Below are 18,352 nucleotides of genomic sequence, written 5' to 3' on the forward strand. Positions count from 1 at the left end.
TCAAGAGCGCAGTGTGTCATGCCTTCAAAGACTACCATAGCAGAATATTACCGAAATATAGTTTTAAAAAACCTGAAGAAATTCTGGTCATATGTAAAGGATGTAAGTGGCACCAAAGTTAGTGACTGGACACTCATGTGCATAGCCGGAATTAAAACCGAGGATGGCAAAGCAAAAGCAGAAATGCTTAACTCCATTTTCAAATCTTACTTTACAAAGGAAAAATTCAGGACACTTGATGCCATAAAATTCTAGTACCGCTCAAAAGATGAATGGAATAGATATTACTGTCAGTGGTGTCAAGAAGCATATGAAATCACTAAAACTGAACAAAACTCAAGTGCGCTATGGGATCCTTACCAGATTCTCTAATGTATTAGTGCCTGACTAACCCCCTCTTATTATAATCTACTGTGTATCTCTCGAACAAAAAACCATGCCCAGTAGTTAGAAGAAAGCCAAGGTCACACCCATCTAAGTGGAGGGTAGCAAAAGTGACCCAAGAAACTACTGTCAAATATCCTTGACATCCATTTATTGTAGAATCTTAGAACAAACACTGAGCTCAAACGAAATAACGATCTCGAATAGAATGACCTCCTCCATGCCAACCAGCACAGATTCGGAAAACTTTGATCATGGGAAACACAACTCACATTTTTCTCACATGATGTACAGAAAACCTTGGATCGAGGCAGTCAGGTAGACGCAGTATTTTTCGATTTCCGACAAGAATTCGACTCAGTACCACACCTACACTTTTTGTCAAAAGTTTGATCATGTGGAATATAAAAAGAAATTTATCACTGGACTGAGGATATTTTGGCGTAAAGAATGCAGCAAGTTATCTTGGATGAATAGTCATTAACAGATGTAGAAGTAACTTCACGTGCGCCCCAGGGAAGTGTGTTGGGAGCTTTGCCGCACGTGCTGTACACTGACTACCTTACACACAATATTAAACGTAACCTCAGACTTAACGTGGAAGATCTGTTTCCCTATAATGGGATACTATCTGGAAGAAACTGCACTGGTATTATTAGAACTTGAAAAGATTTCACATTAGGCCAAAGATGGGTAGCTTGCTTTAAATGCTCATAAACGTAATACCCGAAACAAAGGAAACATAGTATCCTATTGTTGTTGTTGTCTTCAGTCCAGAGACTAACTTGATGCAGCTCTCCATACTATTCTATCCTGAACAAGCTTCTTCATCTCTGAACCCTACACCTTTCTGAATCTGCGTAGGGTATTCATCTCCTGGTCTCCCTCTACGATTTTTACCCTCCACTCTTCCGTCCAACACTAAATTGGCGATCTCTTGATACCTCAGAAAGTGTCCTAGCAACTGATCCCTTCTTTTAGTGAAGTTTTGCCACAAATTACTCTTCCCCAGCAGTAAAGGAAACAAAAGAAAAAATTTGAAAGAGTATTCCAGAATTTGAAAGAGTATTCCAGTCATCATTGTCAAAAGCTTTCTCTAAGTATAGAAATGCTAGAAATGTAGGTTTGCCTTTGCATAAAATATCTTCTAAGGTAAGTTGTAGGGTCAGTATTGCCTCATGTGTCCTAACATTTCTACAGAATCCGATTGATCTTCCCCAAGGTCAGCTTCTACCAGTTTTTCCATTTCTCTTGTTTGTATTTTGCAGCTGTGAGTTATTAAGCTGACAGTTCGGTAATTTTCACACCTTGCAACACCTGCTTCCTTTTGGATTGAAATTATTATATTCTTCTTGAAGTCTGGGGGTATTTGGTCTGTCTCATACACCTTGCTCACTAGATGGTCGAGTTTTGTCAGGGCTGATTCTCCCAAGGCTATCAGTAGTTCTAATGGAATGTAGTCTACTCCTGGGGCCTTGTTCATCTTCACTTACGTCGTCCTCCATTTCCATAATACTGCCCTCAAGTACATTGCCCTTGTATGGACCGTCTATATACTCCTTCAATTTTCTGCTTTCCCTCCTTTGCTTGGAACTGGTTTTTCATCTGGGCTCTTGATATTTATACAAGTGGTTCTCTTTTCTCCAAAGGTCTCTTTAATTTTCCTCTTGGCAGTATCTATCTTACCCTTAGTGATGTATGCCTCTACATCCTTATATTTGTCCTCTAGCCATCCCTGCTTAGCCATTTTACACTTCCTGTCGATCTCATTTTTTAAACGTTTGTATTTCTTTTTGTATGCTTCATTTACTGCATTTATATATTTTCTCCTTTCATCAATTAAATTCTATATCTCTTTTGTTGCTCTAGGATTTCTACTAGCCCTCGTCTTTTTGCCTATTTGATAATCTGCTGCCTTCACTATTTCATCTCTCGTTGCTACCCATTCTTCTTCTACTGTATTTCCTCCCCTGTTCCTGTCAATAGTTTCCTAATGCTCCCTCTGAAACTCTCTGCAACCTATGGTTCCTTCAGTTTATCCAGGTCCCATCTCCTTAAACTCCCACCTCTTTGCAGTTTATTCAGTTTTAATGTACAGTTCATAACTAATAGATTTTGATCAGAGTTTACATCTCCTCATGGCACTGTCTTACAATTTAATACCTGGTTCCTAAATCTCTGTCTTACCATTATATAATCTATCTGAAACCTTCCAGTGTCTCCATGCCTCTTCTACGTATACAACCTGCGTTCATGATTCTTAAACCAAGTGTTAGCTATGATCAAGTTATGCTCTGTGTCAAATTCTACCAGGCTATTTCTCTTTCATTCGTTATCCCCATTCCATATTCACCTATTACTTTTTCTTCTCTTCCTTTTCCTACTATCGAATTCCAGCCCCTATGAGTATTAAATTTTCGTTTCCCTTCACTATCTGAATAATTTCTTTAATCTCATCATACCTTTCTTTAATTTCTCCATCATTTGCGGAGCTAGTTGGCATATAAACTTATAGTACTGTGGTAGATGTGGGCTTCCTGTTTATCTTGGATACAATAATTCGATCACTTTGTTTCACAGCAGAGGGTAGAGAAAGACCGTCATGCGAAGTATGAGATTCATTCGAATGAAATCTAGTCAGTGCGTCTACCTTGGCCTTACACATAAGGTGGCACCACATAACTGTGGTTATGGTGGCGTTATTTATTGGTAGAGAGACTGACACAAATGGCGCAAACGATTCCTGGAGGGGCCCGAGTCACTGGAAGATGATGCTCGTCCTGGACAGGCTGATCGTGTCATCACACCGGAAATTGTTGCAGAAGTGAATGCTTTAGTTTTGGACAACCGCAGAATCACTGTGGAAGAGATCCATCCGTTACTAGGTGTTAGCGTGGTAGCGTCGGCGCCGCCCACACTCTAATGCATCAACACTTGAACTTTCGAAAAATTTGTGCACAGTGCGTTCCCGACCAACTGACTGTCTTTGAACCATCTGCAACTTTATCATGAGGAGGAATACGGCTTTCTGTCGCGTCTTGTCACAGGTGACAAAACATGATGTCACCATTTTGAAGCAGAAAGCAAGCGTCAGAGCAAGCAGTGGAAACATGCAACTTCACCACCTCCAAAGAAATCAAAGGCGAAGCATACCAGTTCTGGTAAGGTCCTGATGCCCTTCTTTTCTGACCACAAGAGCCCACTGCTTGTCGAGATCCTGGAATGGAGAACCACCATCAATGCCCAGTGTTATCAACACACTTTACAGAACCTTAGAGGAACCATCAAGTCGAAATGCCGAGGGATGTTGTCCAATGCCATTATCCTCCTGCATGATAATGCCAGCCCACACAGGGCCAATGCAGTGAAGACGACATTGCAGCATATGCGATTTCAGTCTTTCTCGGGGTATTCCATTGAGAAATTCTTCTCGGGTTATCAGCCGAGTGGTGGCGTCGTCTTGTCGCAGCATTTCAATGAGTTTCGTACCCATAATCTTCGCCATGTTCCTCAGCGACATTGCAGCAATTTCAGTGGGAAACGCTGGAGCATCCACCGTACAGTCCCGAGCTTTCACCATGTGACTTTCATGTGTTTGGACCTTTAGAACAAGCTATTGACAGATATCGATTCGCAACGGACGACGAGGAGTGAGACTGGGTCCAGGCCTGGATCCAACATCAGCCTACTAGCTTCTTCAAGGACAGAATCGACCAGCTAGTGTCGCAATGGGATAAATATGCCAACAACAAAAAATAGCTGTGAGCACTATGGGACTTAACTACTGAGGTCATCAGTCCCCTAGAACTTAGAAAAGAACTTAAACCTAACTAACCTAAGGACATCACACACTTCCATGCCCGAGGCAGGATTCGAACCTGCGACCGTAGCGGTCGTGCGGTTCCAGACTGTAGCGCCTAGAACCGCTCGGTCATCACAGTCGACAAATGTGCCAACAGTTTTGGCGCCTATTTTTGAGTATTTATAGTGTGTATAACTACAATTTTTGAGTTAATAAAATCGTTACCTTTACTTTACACTAGTGACGGAGTTTCATTTGAATGCCCCTTATACGTTTGAACGTCTTTTCTGAAAATTGTCAAGGAGCTAGTTCGGCAGCCCACACACAACTGAAATACCTTGGATCCTGTAGCTACAGAAATGTAAGAACCAATCGACAACGTCAGAATAGAAACGAGGGTTAGCGATAATGACTCATTATAGCAAATATTAGAAGGCTAGGAGAGTGTTTCTCCTAGCAAAATCAGATAAGGACTTGTTAGCATCTCACTTAGACAGTGAAATGACATCAATTAGTTCCAGTTACGCTGGACATAGAGGAATTGTCAGCAAAGTTTAAGCAAATTGAAAATCATGGTCTGCAGAGTTATGTACCCTTTTTCCTTCTTTTTTATCAGTCGCTACGCTACTTGCTATTAACTGCGCAGTTATTTACACTAGGAAGCGTATGATGACTTTCAGCATACCCCAAACATGTACCGAACTGTCAAAAATCGCAAGTCATTTTAAACGCACTGTAGGTTACGAATAACAACGAAGATTCTTCTTTTCTAAATCGAGCCACTGAATCCGTCCTTTCGGTCCAGAGATAGTCTACACCACTGATACTTGCTCTCTGGCTTTCGTCATCATTCTGTTAATGTTTTGCACTGTGCAATCACTGTTCATGTGTAATTTTAACAGCAATATAAATATCGTGTTTCCTTTTATCACTGGTAGTAGAGAAACTGTAGAATGTACGTCGCGCAGATCAAAATTTGCTATTGGTCATGGTGGAAGGTCTGACATTTGGTGGAGTTTTGTCTGGCATTTCCTGGGTCAAATGCTGCTGTGGAACGTGTGTTTTGTTTAGTGAACTCTGTGGTCAAATGAAAAAAAAAAAAAAAAAACAGAATGAAAGTTGACACAGTGAGGGCCTTGCTCATTGTTAAAACATTTTTTAATGGTGTATCATGTACTGACTTTTATGATACAATTTCAAACGAAAATGCACTTCTTGATAAAGTACATAAAATTGAAAAGTACGGTGATAGTGTGGCAGAATAATTGTAAAAAGTGATTTGGGATCATCTGAGTGCACGTTGTAAAGGTAAACTAGTATGTGTATTAAATTTAGTCAATACAATATTTATGTCCCGTTTTTTCCCTTCATTGTCACAGGTTTTTCTGTAATTTATTTTAAATGTCCCCTTTTTCAATGAAAATGAAATGGATAGCCTAACCTAGACAAAACTTCTAGTTCGTGTATATTGTGTCCTGCCCACTAGTCTAATATAGGGTGTCTAGGAAACCTGTTATTTCGGATCACTAGACGATAATTCAACCAAATCATATTAATAGATTTTTATTACAATAAGATAAATGACAATACTTAACTTTGAGAAATTTGCAAGGAGATGTTGCAAGTAAAGGGCGACATGAAACATAAGCAATCTCTTCAGAATGTACAATTTGTAATACAGGTGAAACAATGTAGTTCCTAAGTTACTACTACCTGGACTTCAACTGGGGCCACGACTAGGAGGTGTGGCACTTATGATCTCTTCGGCTAGTTGCCGCTTCTGTCTCAGTGTCGTCCTAGAAAGGGGTCGGACAGCATACCATAGGCTGACGTCGCCTCACAGCCCTCTCTGCTGTAATGTTCCTGGCCATCGTTTCAGCGCTTAATGTTATGTCAGAACAGTGTGATAAATGGCAGCTATTGCTAAATGAAGAAATAAGTAAGTTAATGCGGATGAATAGGAAAACACATAATGTTCTCAAACAGCTTTAATAGCATGCTACTTGATGCAGTCAGGTCCTTTAAATATCTTGGCGTAAAGTTGCAAAGTGATATGAAATAACTCGAGAATGTGAGGACTGTGGTGGGGAAGGCGAATGGTCAACCTCGGTTCATTGGCAGAATTCTAGGAAAGTGTGGTTCATCTGTAATAGTGACCACATATAGGGCGCTGGTGCGAACTATTGTTGAGTACTGCTTGAGTGTTTGGGATCTGCACCAGGTCGGATTAAAGGAAGACATCGAAGCAACTCAGAGGCGGGATGCTTGTTACCAACAGGTTCAAACAACCCATAACGCTTATGGAGATGCTTCAGGAACCTGAACAGGAATTCCTGAGGGAAGACGACGTTCTTTTAGAGAACTGGCATTTGAAGCTCACTACCAAGCGGTTCTACTGCCACCAACATACATTGTGCGTAAGAATCAACGAGATAAGATACAAGAAATTAGGGCTCATACAGAGGCATACAGACTATCGGTTTCCCTCGGCCTATTCACGAGTAGAGCAGGAAAGAAATTACTAGTAGTGATGCAGGGTACCTTCCGCCATGCGCCGTACAGTGGCTTGCAAATTACCTGTGTAGATGTAGATGTAGAATTATCACATTGTCACAGTGTGGATAAAGCAAGCGGTTGATTGGTAGAGCACTAAAGAAGTTAAATCCATCTACAAATGAGAGTACACACATAATTCTTATGCAACCTATACTAGAATATTACACAAGTGTATGGGACCCATACCAAATAGTACTGACAGGGATATTGAACAACCAAGAAGGGAAGTATGAATGGTCACAGGTTTGGTCTACTGATGGGAGAGCGTGTTGAAGATGCTGAAGAAGTTCAAGATATGCATACTTATGAATTATCAAGAACTGGCCTTAAATGAGGAATCTAGGAATATATCACAGCTCCTTAAGTGAGGACAAGATTAGATTAATTGTGGCACACACCGAAGCATCTAAACAATTATTCTTCCTACACTCCACACATGACTGGAAGGGAAAAGCGAGCTAATAGCTGGTATGATGAGACATAGGCCTACTCTCTGCTCTGTATTTTCGTTCCATGGTCCCAGAAATTAGATGAATTTCATGGATGTGGAACATGCCAGAAAACATAACATAAAAAACGTAGGATATCTGAATATGATACTCACTTACCTGATCGTTTGTCAGATAGGTGTAGAAGTAGAAATAGATGGTGTAATCGCAGAATAAATACTGGATTTCAATGGCATACATCTGTGGGAACAATGACCTGTAAAAGGTCAATGTACTGACTGAAACTAAGGCTAAGGATGCTATTATGTCTTTATCCTTGTTGCTTTTGACCAGTTCGTTGATGAAAGCTAACTTTAACGTATGTTTATATCAGTTTCTTTCATTTTATGCAAATAAGGTGGATCAATTTCAATATTACAGTACACAAATGTTATAGTGTCTACCCACCTGCACCGAATTTCCAACACTGGTGACCAGTGACAAGCATACCATTTCATTAAAGCTTTGGAAATATGCAACACTGAATTCTCGTCAAACAGTGAACAGTGGTTGTTGACAAAGGTCTGTGTCTGGTGGATTACAAGTCCAACAAACGATTTGGAGCATTTTATTTATCACATAAAGAGAGAAATTATATTTGAGTGAAACACCATGTGGAACATGTACAACAAGGTAACGTCACCAATACCTTGGGCCTTGTGGACTTTATTACAAATGGGAATCAAAATACCCAGCTACAAATATGTGTTTCTGAACCTGAATCAGATTTTAAGGCGAAAGTGTAGCATCATGACCACAATCCATATGCTTACCATTCTACGTCGATGCTAGAAATGGAAATGGGTGGCCAGATCACACATGGAGACTTACAGGTTTCTTATGTGCTGCACATGATCAATGGGATTCCCTACAATAACACCTCTAGGTCATGTTACTTGGTGTGATACAGACACAATTTCAATGATGTTGATTCACCACCGTATGCATTACATAAACTGCTGTTATTTCACCTTACACTCACACACTTGGTTTACCATGACAGAAACTGTTGTGTCTACCACAAGAACGTTAACGATGTGGTGAAATATTCCATTTTGTTGTGTAATGCTGGGGATACTGGGGATTACGCATCTATCATCGGTGACAGACATCATTCTGCCATCCCTGATCATTCATAAATTTGAAACAACAAAGGTGGGTTCCTTGCAATTGTTGTGCAAATTACCAAAGCAACACTTTCCCATTTCTGACAAAATCTAAGGGATTAGTGTACACTGATCTTATGCCTGATGATGAATTGTGGGCAATATGGCCAAGCAAATTACCTTCTCAGATCCAAGTTTTTGGATTACTAACCAAGGCAAAATGCAGAATAACAAATTGCAGATTGCTGGTCGGATTTTTGCACTGCTACATCAACACCATTACTACCCAGGAAACATCAGCATCTACAACAGCGGTAGCCATATTGCATCTTACCACAGCCATTGATACAAAGAGTTCTTCTAATAGGGCAGTGGCAACTGTATAAGTCCATTCTGTAATATTAGTTGCTTAATCCACAATCTTTTATTGCGTTCATGACCATTTGCGGAACATTTGAAGTTTCGTCATCTGATGTAAAAAATAAAATTAGTTAACCACCTGAGATAATCTTCACCCCATTGTTGTTGTGGAACCAATGGTTCCATGTCAAAACCATAAAAGGGACATAAATTCAATAAAAACCATTTCACCTGTGCTGTGTGACCGGGAACACAAACAGGAAAACTACGTCAAAACCAGGCACATGTCATAGTTGACATAGTTTTACTATTTGTGTTCCTTGTTGCACAGCATGGGGGAATGGTTTTATGGAATTTATGTTCTTTTTATTCTTTTCACATGGAACCTTTGGTAACATGTCAATGCTGGGGTGAAGATGGCCTCAGATGGTTAAGTGATTTTATTTTTTACACCAGGCAATGGAACTTTAAGTGTTCTAAAATCGGTCATGTACACAATAAAAGACTGCGGATTGAGCAGCTGTTTCATGTTTTTATTTTACAAAACAGCCACTGGTAGCTGAAATAAGCGTAACACATCCAGTGAAAACAGTGTATTCGCTGGAGGTCAACACAATTCAGCTCACAGGATCTGTAGCAGTTTGCTACATGCACCAGTCCAGCCAGCCCCCAGTGATGTCACTCAAAATTATAGAAATATCTGCCAGAGAGAATGCTAGTGTTGATTTCATCCACATTTTGGAACAGATGTTTCAAAGTGCATCACACCATTCTCGTACCCAAATCCCAACATAACCTCCAGTAGGTGTCACAGGTACATGTGTAAAAAAGTACATCTAAACCTTATGTGTATAGCCCAAACCAGTTTTCCTCGCGGTTACAAGCATAGTGATCATTTATTTATTCTTGACAGAAATACAGGCCACTATATTTTAGTTGATCCAGGCTCTGAAATAATCACAATCCCAAATACAGCTACCATTTCTCTCACTTTAGAATCTCTTCTACATCCCTGGCGAATGATATATCTATTAATTTGTACAACACTACCATATGCACTATCCGCTTGGGTCTTGGCCCAACATTTAGATGGATAATCTTGGTGTCAGATGTGCCACTTCATCTGTGCCTCAGTTTATTGGAGAGAATACTTAACAAAAGCGATTCTGGTGATTCCATTCACAGTGTTTTTGGCAAACCACCGGCTCCTACCCTTCAGATGTCAACAAATCCTCCATATCATCGACAGAAGAGCTTCAAGACTCTTACTACTTCCTAATTAAACAACTGGTTATAGCGCAGCAGAGGTATATAGACTTGAAAATAGAATGTTCAAAATTATAGTACAAAATTGTGGTGTTGCACAAAATTTTGTATAGAAGTGCAGCCAAATAACTGAAGTCAACCATCATCTATCACTGTTAAGAATTAACGCAATTTCCAACACCAAGTCCCCTCAATCTCAAAAAGGTAAAGGGTTCAAATATCTGAATGAGAAATTACCTCAGATCTTGTTGAAGTTGGATGCTGTGAACACTGGAGTTAATGTGGGTGAGAAACAGTTACATAAGGCGGTGGTACATAGCATTCATAAATATATAGCCCAGTTGGAGTCTTTGCTGTTTACATCTACTCTCCCAAACCATGGACTTCAAGCAGTAACCACAGAGCAATTACACATCAATGACTGCGACATCAGTGAATCACCTTGTCTTCCTAGGGTTACTAGCGTTGTGTTTAGTGTTTTTCCCAAATGGTACTAGACAGGTATCCCATCTCCAATATCCAGGATTTAGCTCAATTGTTGGTGATGCTTCTACATGTTGTGTTTTTGATTCGTAAAGGCATACCTAGAGATCCCAGTGGCAATGAAAGACTTTTGTAAGGCTGACATCATCATTCCTTATTGATTATATGAACTTGTACATGCCATCTGGGCTAAAACGAAATGCTACCGAGACAAGGCACCATTTTATCTATAGAGTTCTCAGTCACATTCCAGTCTGTTTCCCACACTTAGATGATATACTGAATTTTTTCTATTCGCCTGAGCACCACAAAGAACACCTTCATCTGATCTGCATGCAGGAAAAATTTGGAAGAGTAGTAAAGAAGGACATGTGATATTTACACAACAGGAGGTAACATTCTTGGGACATTTGGTGACCTAACACTGAATCAGACCACTACAAGAACATATGAACTCATCTGACAAGCACTATACCTTATTACATTATATGAGCTTCGAAGACTTCTGGGAATAGTTAACTTTTATATGTGTCATACCCCTCATGCTACAACGATTCCGGCTCCCCTTACTAATGCCTTGCAGATAAAATGCTCTCAGTAAATCCTCAATGAATGGTACTCAGATATCAACATTAGTCTGATATTATCAACAGGCGCCGTCACAGTGCCATCACTCTGACATACCCTTCACCTTCAGCACAACTATCCATAACTACAGGCTCCGGCAAAACAGCAGCTGAGTTATAGTTTTGCAACAAACTGTAGAAAGCCAGAAACGACCACTAAAGTTCTTTTCGTGACAGCTGTGTCGGCTTATGATCAGGAACTATTGGCTCTCTATAAAGCCATTAAGTATTTCTGGGAGATACTGAAGGACACCTGTTTATCATATTCACTTACCAACACCTCTTGTACATACGATTCACACCCAAAGTAAAACTATACTCCTCACTGCTTCTGTTATTTGGATCACATTGACCAATTCACTACTAATATTTGCAACATAAATGGAGCGGACAGTGAAGTTGCCAACTATCTGTCATGCTTTGGTTCAATGACAGATTTTGGTGAAATGGTGAAGGAACAAAGGAAGAATCAACAGGTAAAACTGCTCTTGACAGACAGCAGCACTGGCTTAATGGTGGAACATGTACTGAGCCTTGATATAGCCTTGCAAATTATGTCCACTGATCCCAGTTAAATCCAACAAACCTATTGACAACAATACATAACTTGTCATTCCCTGCCACCTGCCATAACACAGAGTTAGTGATGGAACGTTTCGTGTGGCCCAGTGTTAAGGCCAACTGCAGGAACTGAACTTGTGCTTTCCTCAACTGCCAGCACAGCAAGATTTGGCCTTCCAAAAAGGAGACTGCAACACTCTCACTTGAATCTAGTGAGAGCATTGCATGTTTAGCACTGTATATTTTCAGCCATTGATAGGTAGCCATGCTGGTTGGAAGCAGATCCATTTATGGGCATGACAGTCAGATAGACTGCTCTTACCTTCATACACTTGTGGAGTGCATGTTTCGGCTGCACATCTTTGATAACTATGGGCCAGGGGCGATATTTCGAATCCCATCTATTCCAGAAGTTGTGCAGACTGTGTGGCATACAACGGTTTTGAACTACAGCCAATCACCTGCAAAGTAATCGACTAGAGAGATGTTGTTATACCGTGCTTAAGGCTCCTCTGATATGCAATTCCTGGCAGTGAACTGAAGCCCTACCATGGGTATGGTTGGGTGTACACACTGCCTACAAAGAATATTTTCTATGGCGAATGCATGGCTCATCCCACTGACTTTCTGCTTCCCTCTCAATGTTCAGTGGGCTGAAAATTACTAGATTTAGTAGCTAGGGTGAAATAACATATTGCTCACGTCCGTACATCTCTCCTCAGGCACACAGCGTGCAGCAGGTATTTATCCACATGGTATAGAAAAGCTGTAGGCACGTAGTCTTGTGTGACGATATATCTGGTCAGCTCTAGAACAACCATATTCTAAAACTCATAAAGTGCAGTAGTGTGGTCATAAAACATCCGTTATTTTGCTGAGTAGCAAGCCCTTGGCTGTCTCCGTTCAGTGGCTTAAGTTGGTATGAATACTACTGCACCACGGAAGTGATGAAGGACTAGCCCATCAAAAGAGAATATTGTATATCTACCTCTCCTCTATTACATGCCACAAGGGTCTTCAGCTGTGCTCCCCCCCCCCCCCCCCCCCAGATGGTGGAGAGAATGATACAGCGATGTCAACATTTCCAGATGATGTCGCCGCCCCATTCCCGAAATGACATGACACACTGGTGTCGAAACGATGCCTAGACCCCTCCTCGCTATGGCGGGTTCTTGGCGATCCGACCCTACATGTACGAGAACTTTCGAGAATAATCGTGTTTCCACAATACAATTTAAACGCCACTATTCACACAGCCCAACTTCACATCAAGGTTTCTCGTTGGTGGTGGTAACTATGTTGTCGTCTGCTAACAAAGGAAGTTACCTATAGTATTTCCCCCTCGCGCTGTCCTTTAAAAAAAAAAATAACAGTTGTGTGGTTTGTGTCTTTGCGTCTGTATTATATTATTTTGCTTTATTTTCGTGAAAACTTGCAAATGTTCCACGACGATTTGGATATTTTTCTATTCAATATCCTTCCGCAAGGGAAACCAGATATCTGAAAAAGGCAAAAAGTTATTTAGGTTTTAGAATAACAGAACGGAGCTGATGCCCACACTGAGTATAAATAACAACATAAATTGATGGGGCAATGCTGATTAAATATAATTTTATTAATTGAAATTGCTGCACAGGAGAAAAAAATCTAATGAATTGGACAAACAGCCTCTATCTATTCGCCTATAACTGTTATTTGATATGTTTCTATGTATATATTTTCGCTAGCAAGTAAATGTCCATGTTTTAAAATGTTTCACTTCTCAGTGATTTTCCATACAAAATTAATCAAGAATATTCGTTGCGAAGTTTCTCTTTGCTAAACTTTATCATTGTTAGTTAGTCAATGTCGATATTATATTCCAACTTTATGTATCACATATGCTAATACATCCTAAAGTGACGTGGCGTGGCAATCCAGCGTGAAACGGCCTTATATAGTTATCCTGCATTTAAGTGGGCCAGTTTCTTTTAAATAGCGCGAGAGTCATTGCTCCTACTCATCTGCACGGAGTTTCCCCTCACATTGTTTTAACTGCATAAACCAGAGCTAGTACGCGAGTGAATTGCTATACTTGACGAAGTTCTCAGACTTGTATTCGATTCCCAGAAGTTTTAATTTCTGCCCATCTCTAGTCCAATGTTCCGTTCATAGTCGAATTTCACAGATTATTTAGTGTGGAATGTTTTCATTGGCTGATTGTAGTTTCCATTCTTATTGGCTGACTATCTTTGGAACGGAGTGTTCCGCAGCAAAATAAACATTCGTGTGTTTATTGTTGATTGCTTCGCGATATGTTATTTCTTAACAGGTGATGTCTCGAAATGATTTGAAACTTGGGTTACGCGTTATGCCGAGGATTCTCTTTCCGTAAAAAATAGTATTAGTGAAAATAGTGTAAATGATATATAACAATAAATCTAGGGAATTATAAGCAATGTTCTGTTTCAGCTCGAGTGCATTAGGCAGACTATGCTGCACCATGATGCCGTCAGGTTCCCACTTAGTAGGAGCCTCTGCGAAAAGAACGTTTTACCACTGGTTAAATAAAATTTGGAATAATGTCGATACGGAACGAATAAAAGCCGTTGGGCCGGATAGGGCGTGTGCCGAATGGTTGATGAAAAATGGGGCTTCCATCAAATGGGCCTCAGAAAAGGACTATGTAACAGATTATAACAAATTAGCAGCAGCAGGGGAAAAACAATATATTGAAGAAATCGATGCATCACATTCTAGCATTATGGGTTATGGATTTCCCTATTTCGAAGGGTGCAACCACATTAAATTTATAAAACTACACAAATGTCACAACATAGATGACGACGCCTTAGGATCATTAGCGATTTTAAAGCGTTCATTAAAACATTTGCAAGTTAGCTCTTGCGGGAACGTTACGGATAAAGGTATTACTTCACTTGTGGCTTTGGAAAATTTGAATACATTGATACTGTTTAATTTGCCTGGTGTAAAAGATAAAGAAAAAACTGTTAATTTTTTGAAGACTGGACTGAAATCCTGTATGATTGATTACAAGTAATACTGACTAAGACCTGAGTATGATAATATTGTCATTGTACCTGCTTTCAGTACTATGGTGATGTGAACTGGACAAAACAATGTTACCGAAGTAGATCATATTGTTCGCGGCCAGAAACGAAGTAATACATATTCACGGTGGTTTTCGTGCAAAACGATCAGTGTAGGTCTGATCGCAGCGTAGAATCAAGTATCAAAATTTGTGATCATTCTCCACCTCTGTTGTTAATGAAGTGTAAAATATTCATTTATAATATCTGTTACTTACGTTATTTAAGAGTCATAGCTACATTTCCTAGCCTTAATCTGTTTATGACGAAATAAAGGACATTGAATAACACACTAGATTTACGTAAATTCTAATGGCATTGTTTTGATATTGAGTTGTAGTTGTTCTTTAAAAGTCTTTATAGTACTATGTGTGTCATATCCCTTGTTAACATCTGTGTTTACAACGTCATATACTCTATCTTGCCAAATAAGTCACTTGAAGAAGAATCAGAAAAGTTGTCAAGGTGTAACTTAGTATACTATCAAAGATCTTGTTTTGAAATTAATCAATACTTTATATTTATGTGACTGCACAGATATTTATTGAAAGGGGTTTATTTACAATAAGAATGGAATATTATTTAACTTCAAGAATTTGATAAGTTACCAATGCAGTCATTGTGTACTTAATATGCAGGTGCTATGTAAAGATGTAATTATTTTTCAGAAATCCGCATTGTAATTAGAATTTTTGCAGTACAGTGCAAATCTACATTGAGTCCTTTACAGGGATAGAAAGTGCATTAACTGACATGTTAAATACTGCATTGCCAACTCTCAACCAAACTGTTACCAATTTAGATAGATCACAGTGTACTGTACCGATCAGGCTGTCTCCACAACTTAAATTTCAGAAGCTGATTTAGATGTAAAGGAAGCACATATTGTTTTGTAATGTCCGTTTGCGCAAATGTTTTGTCATGCACCACACCATTATGTTATGTGAAGAAACTAACATCAAGTACACATAGTTATAGTTGTTTCTGCAATGCTTATAGCACTGTAGCCATTTTCACTTGTGCAATTTTTTTTCTTCCCATTGATCTAATGAACATAAAGCAACCATGTACCATAACAATACACTTTTTGTGTACTATCTTATTTGTACAAGTATGGTTAAGTTTGAGCTCTTGATTCTTAAATCCGTCTGAAGGTGTGAAACTTTATCAAAAAACCGATTTCTTTAACTGCATATCTATATTTTCCACTGATACTCAGGATGCCTGTTTTTAATGCGGAACAGGTAAGCTGACTTACAAACCAACACATTTTATTTGTGTATGTAGTATTGTATGCTGTTTACATGAATTAATAGTAACTTTTATTGCATTACATTGCTCTAAACGTATTTATTAACTTCTAGAGAGGAGATAATTAACATTACCTTTTTTCCTTGTAATAGTGATTTTGCCATGATTTTTTTTTTTTTTTTTTTTTTTTTTTTTTTTTTTTTTTTTTTTTTTATTTTGTCTGTTTAGGATTTTGTGTATGGTGATGGCGGTGGTGGTAGGCTAGAATTGTACAATTAGTCCAGTTTTAAATTCTAGCAGACATCCATCTTCAGGGCAGGTACCTTAATGCTAGGCGTTGTCCACTTTTTTCCTAACAGTTAGTTTTTGTTGTGGCATCTTCTAAGGAAATGCATGTTGTTATTATTCATACCCTTTACAATGTTACAGGCAGGTCAATATCTGAAGGAGGATGCAGTATAGATATCTCTCACAAATCTGTCTGCAGGTTGTGGTCTAGTGGCTAGCTTTGCTGCCTCTGGATTACGGGGTTCGGAGTTCGATTCCTGGCTGGGTTGGAGATTTTCTCTTCCAGGGACTGGGTGTTTTTGTTGGCCTCATCATTTCTTCATCATCATCATTCATGGTAGTGGGTAGAGTGGGATGTGAATAAAATTGGACTGTGTAAAAGTTGGGACTTCATATGAGTACTGATGGCTGCGCAGTTGAGAGCCCCACAAACCAATCATTCTCATCACACACAAATCCACCCAGGTGCATTTCGATTTTTTGCTGGATAACCAATTGCACTGAAACAACCAAAGCACTGAAGCAGCAACAGAAATCTGTACTGCTATATAAAGACAAGTTGTTTAAAGTTGTTACCAAAAATTTTGGAAGTACTTGACCAACAAACTTCAATTTTTTGCATTAATGGAGAAACATTGTTACCAAAAGATCAAGAAAAGGTCGTAATAGATTTGCTTAAAATTTTTCACAGTACTGTAATAAACATAGAAGTGGACATAACCTATGCGTTGTCATTTAAAAAAATGTACAGCCTGTTGAAACTGACTGCGAGCAGGAAAAGATGTGCTGTGTGTGAAAATTTGTATGGTTTAGATTTCTTTCTCAATAGCAAGTTTCAACTGCAATCAAGAGGGTATGTAAAACATTAGAAAATTTGTTTCTCCCAAATAAATTCTTTTATTTAATATTGTATACATTAATATTTGTACATAAATTATGTAAGATTACCATAAGGTATTGGCATTGGACATAGGTCATAATGAAAATGTAGAATTAATTTTTATAATGTCACTTTTAATAAAACCTGCCAAGTTATATTATTCCACTGAGTCAAAAGTGAGGAAGTGCATCAATGGAGTATCTTCTCTCTGGTCCACAAAATGATCTGAGGACTTGCAGATCAATAAATTTTGCTTCAGAGATTGGATGTAAACCACAAACAGATATTACACATTTAAAACTTCAGTATTCTCAGCTTGTTTGTGAATGCACACTTACATTCATAAGGTGTCTCTGGAAGAAACACTCACTAACTGGTGTTTCTGGAAAGTATAGAGTTTATCTTGGGTGCATTTACAACAGGTCCTTCCCAATCAATGTGACATGAATTGTGGATGCTGGATGGAGATAAGTTCCCTTATAGGTCTTGTTTTAAAATGGCAAACCTTTCTGTATAAGAGTGTCAAGAACTTGGTCCATTCACAAATCGTTAGTTGATCAACTTCAGTTGCACGTAAAGGAAAGTGCTTGTTTCTGGCACGCCCTTAAATGATCCACCCAGTCTTTGGACATTTCAGCTTCGATTAATTATTTCCGTTGCTCTCTTAACGGTGAGTACGCAAATTGCAAATACTATTGTCATAGAATCTAGGCATTTCACAAGGTGTACTGCAAAGTGAAGAAACCTGGAAACAGTTCCGTTCTTGTTCTGTCTGCATGCAGAATTACTGAAGATTATGAAGTGTTTAACCTCTTCACCACATTCACAAATACAAAGTGATGTATCATAGAACACACTTCATCTAAGGTCAGTTTTATATGCAACTGTCTGGGTATGTATAGACTGCCAAGTGCCCACTAGACAAAACGTGTACCTTAAAGTAAAACGGCGAAAGCTATCCGCAGTAATATGTCGTTAGTGGATGAATTAGATATGGCTAAATTATTTTGGAAATCAACGATGTAGGAAAAGATAAATTGCTACTTTCCATAAAGAACACACGTCAAGATGCAGATAGGCACAATAAAGACACTTTTTTGGCCACAACCTTCATCTGCAAAATAGAAACACATACCATTCAAACACACAAGCAAGCACACCTAATACGCGACTGCTAAAGATGTTGAGAAGATTAACAAAAGAAAATATAAG

At 39.1% G+C, this 18,352-nt stretch overlaps 1 protein-coding gene across 1 annotated transcript; it reads left to right on the forward strand.

Moving 5' to 3' along the window:
- The first annotated feature begins 13,756 nt into the window (after positions 1-13,756).
- Positions 13,757-15,804, forward strand: LOC126291771 (ATP synthase subunit s, mitochondrial). Its single transcript, XM_049985455.1, has 2 exons — positions 13,757-13,943; positions 14,084-15,804. Exons 1-2 carry the CDS (start codon positions 13,927-13,929, stop codon positions 14,670-14,672), a joined length of 606 nt encoding a protein of 201 aa, XP_049841412.1. The 5' UTR covers positions 13,757-13,926; the 3' UTR covers positions 14,673-15,804.
- Positions 15,805-18,352: the final 2,548 nt, after the last annotated feature.

The sequence above is a fragment of the Schistocerca gregaria genome, chromosome 9 (assembly GCF_023897955.1).
Source record: "Schistocerca gregaria isolate iqSchGreg1 chromosome 9, iqSchGreg1.2, whole genome shotgun sequence".
In the NCBI taxonomy this organism is placed as follows: domain Eukaryota; kingdom Metazoa; phylum Arthropoda; class Insecta; order Orthoptera; family Acrididae; genus Schistocerca; species Schistocerca gregaria.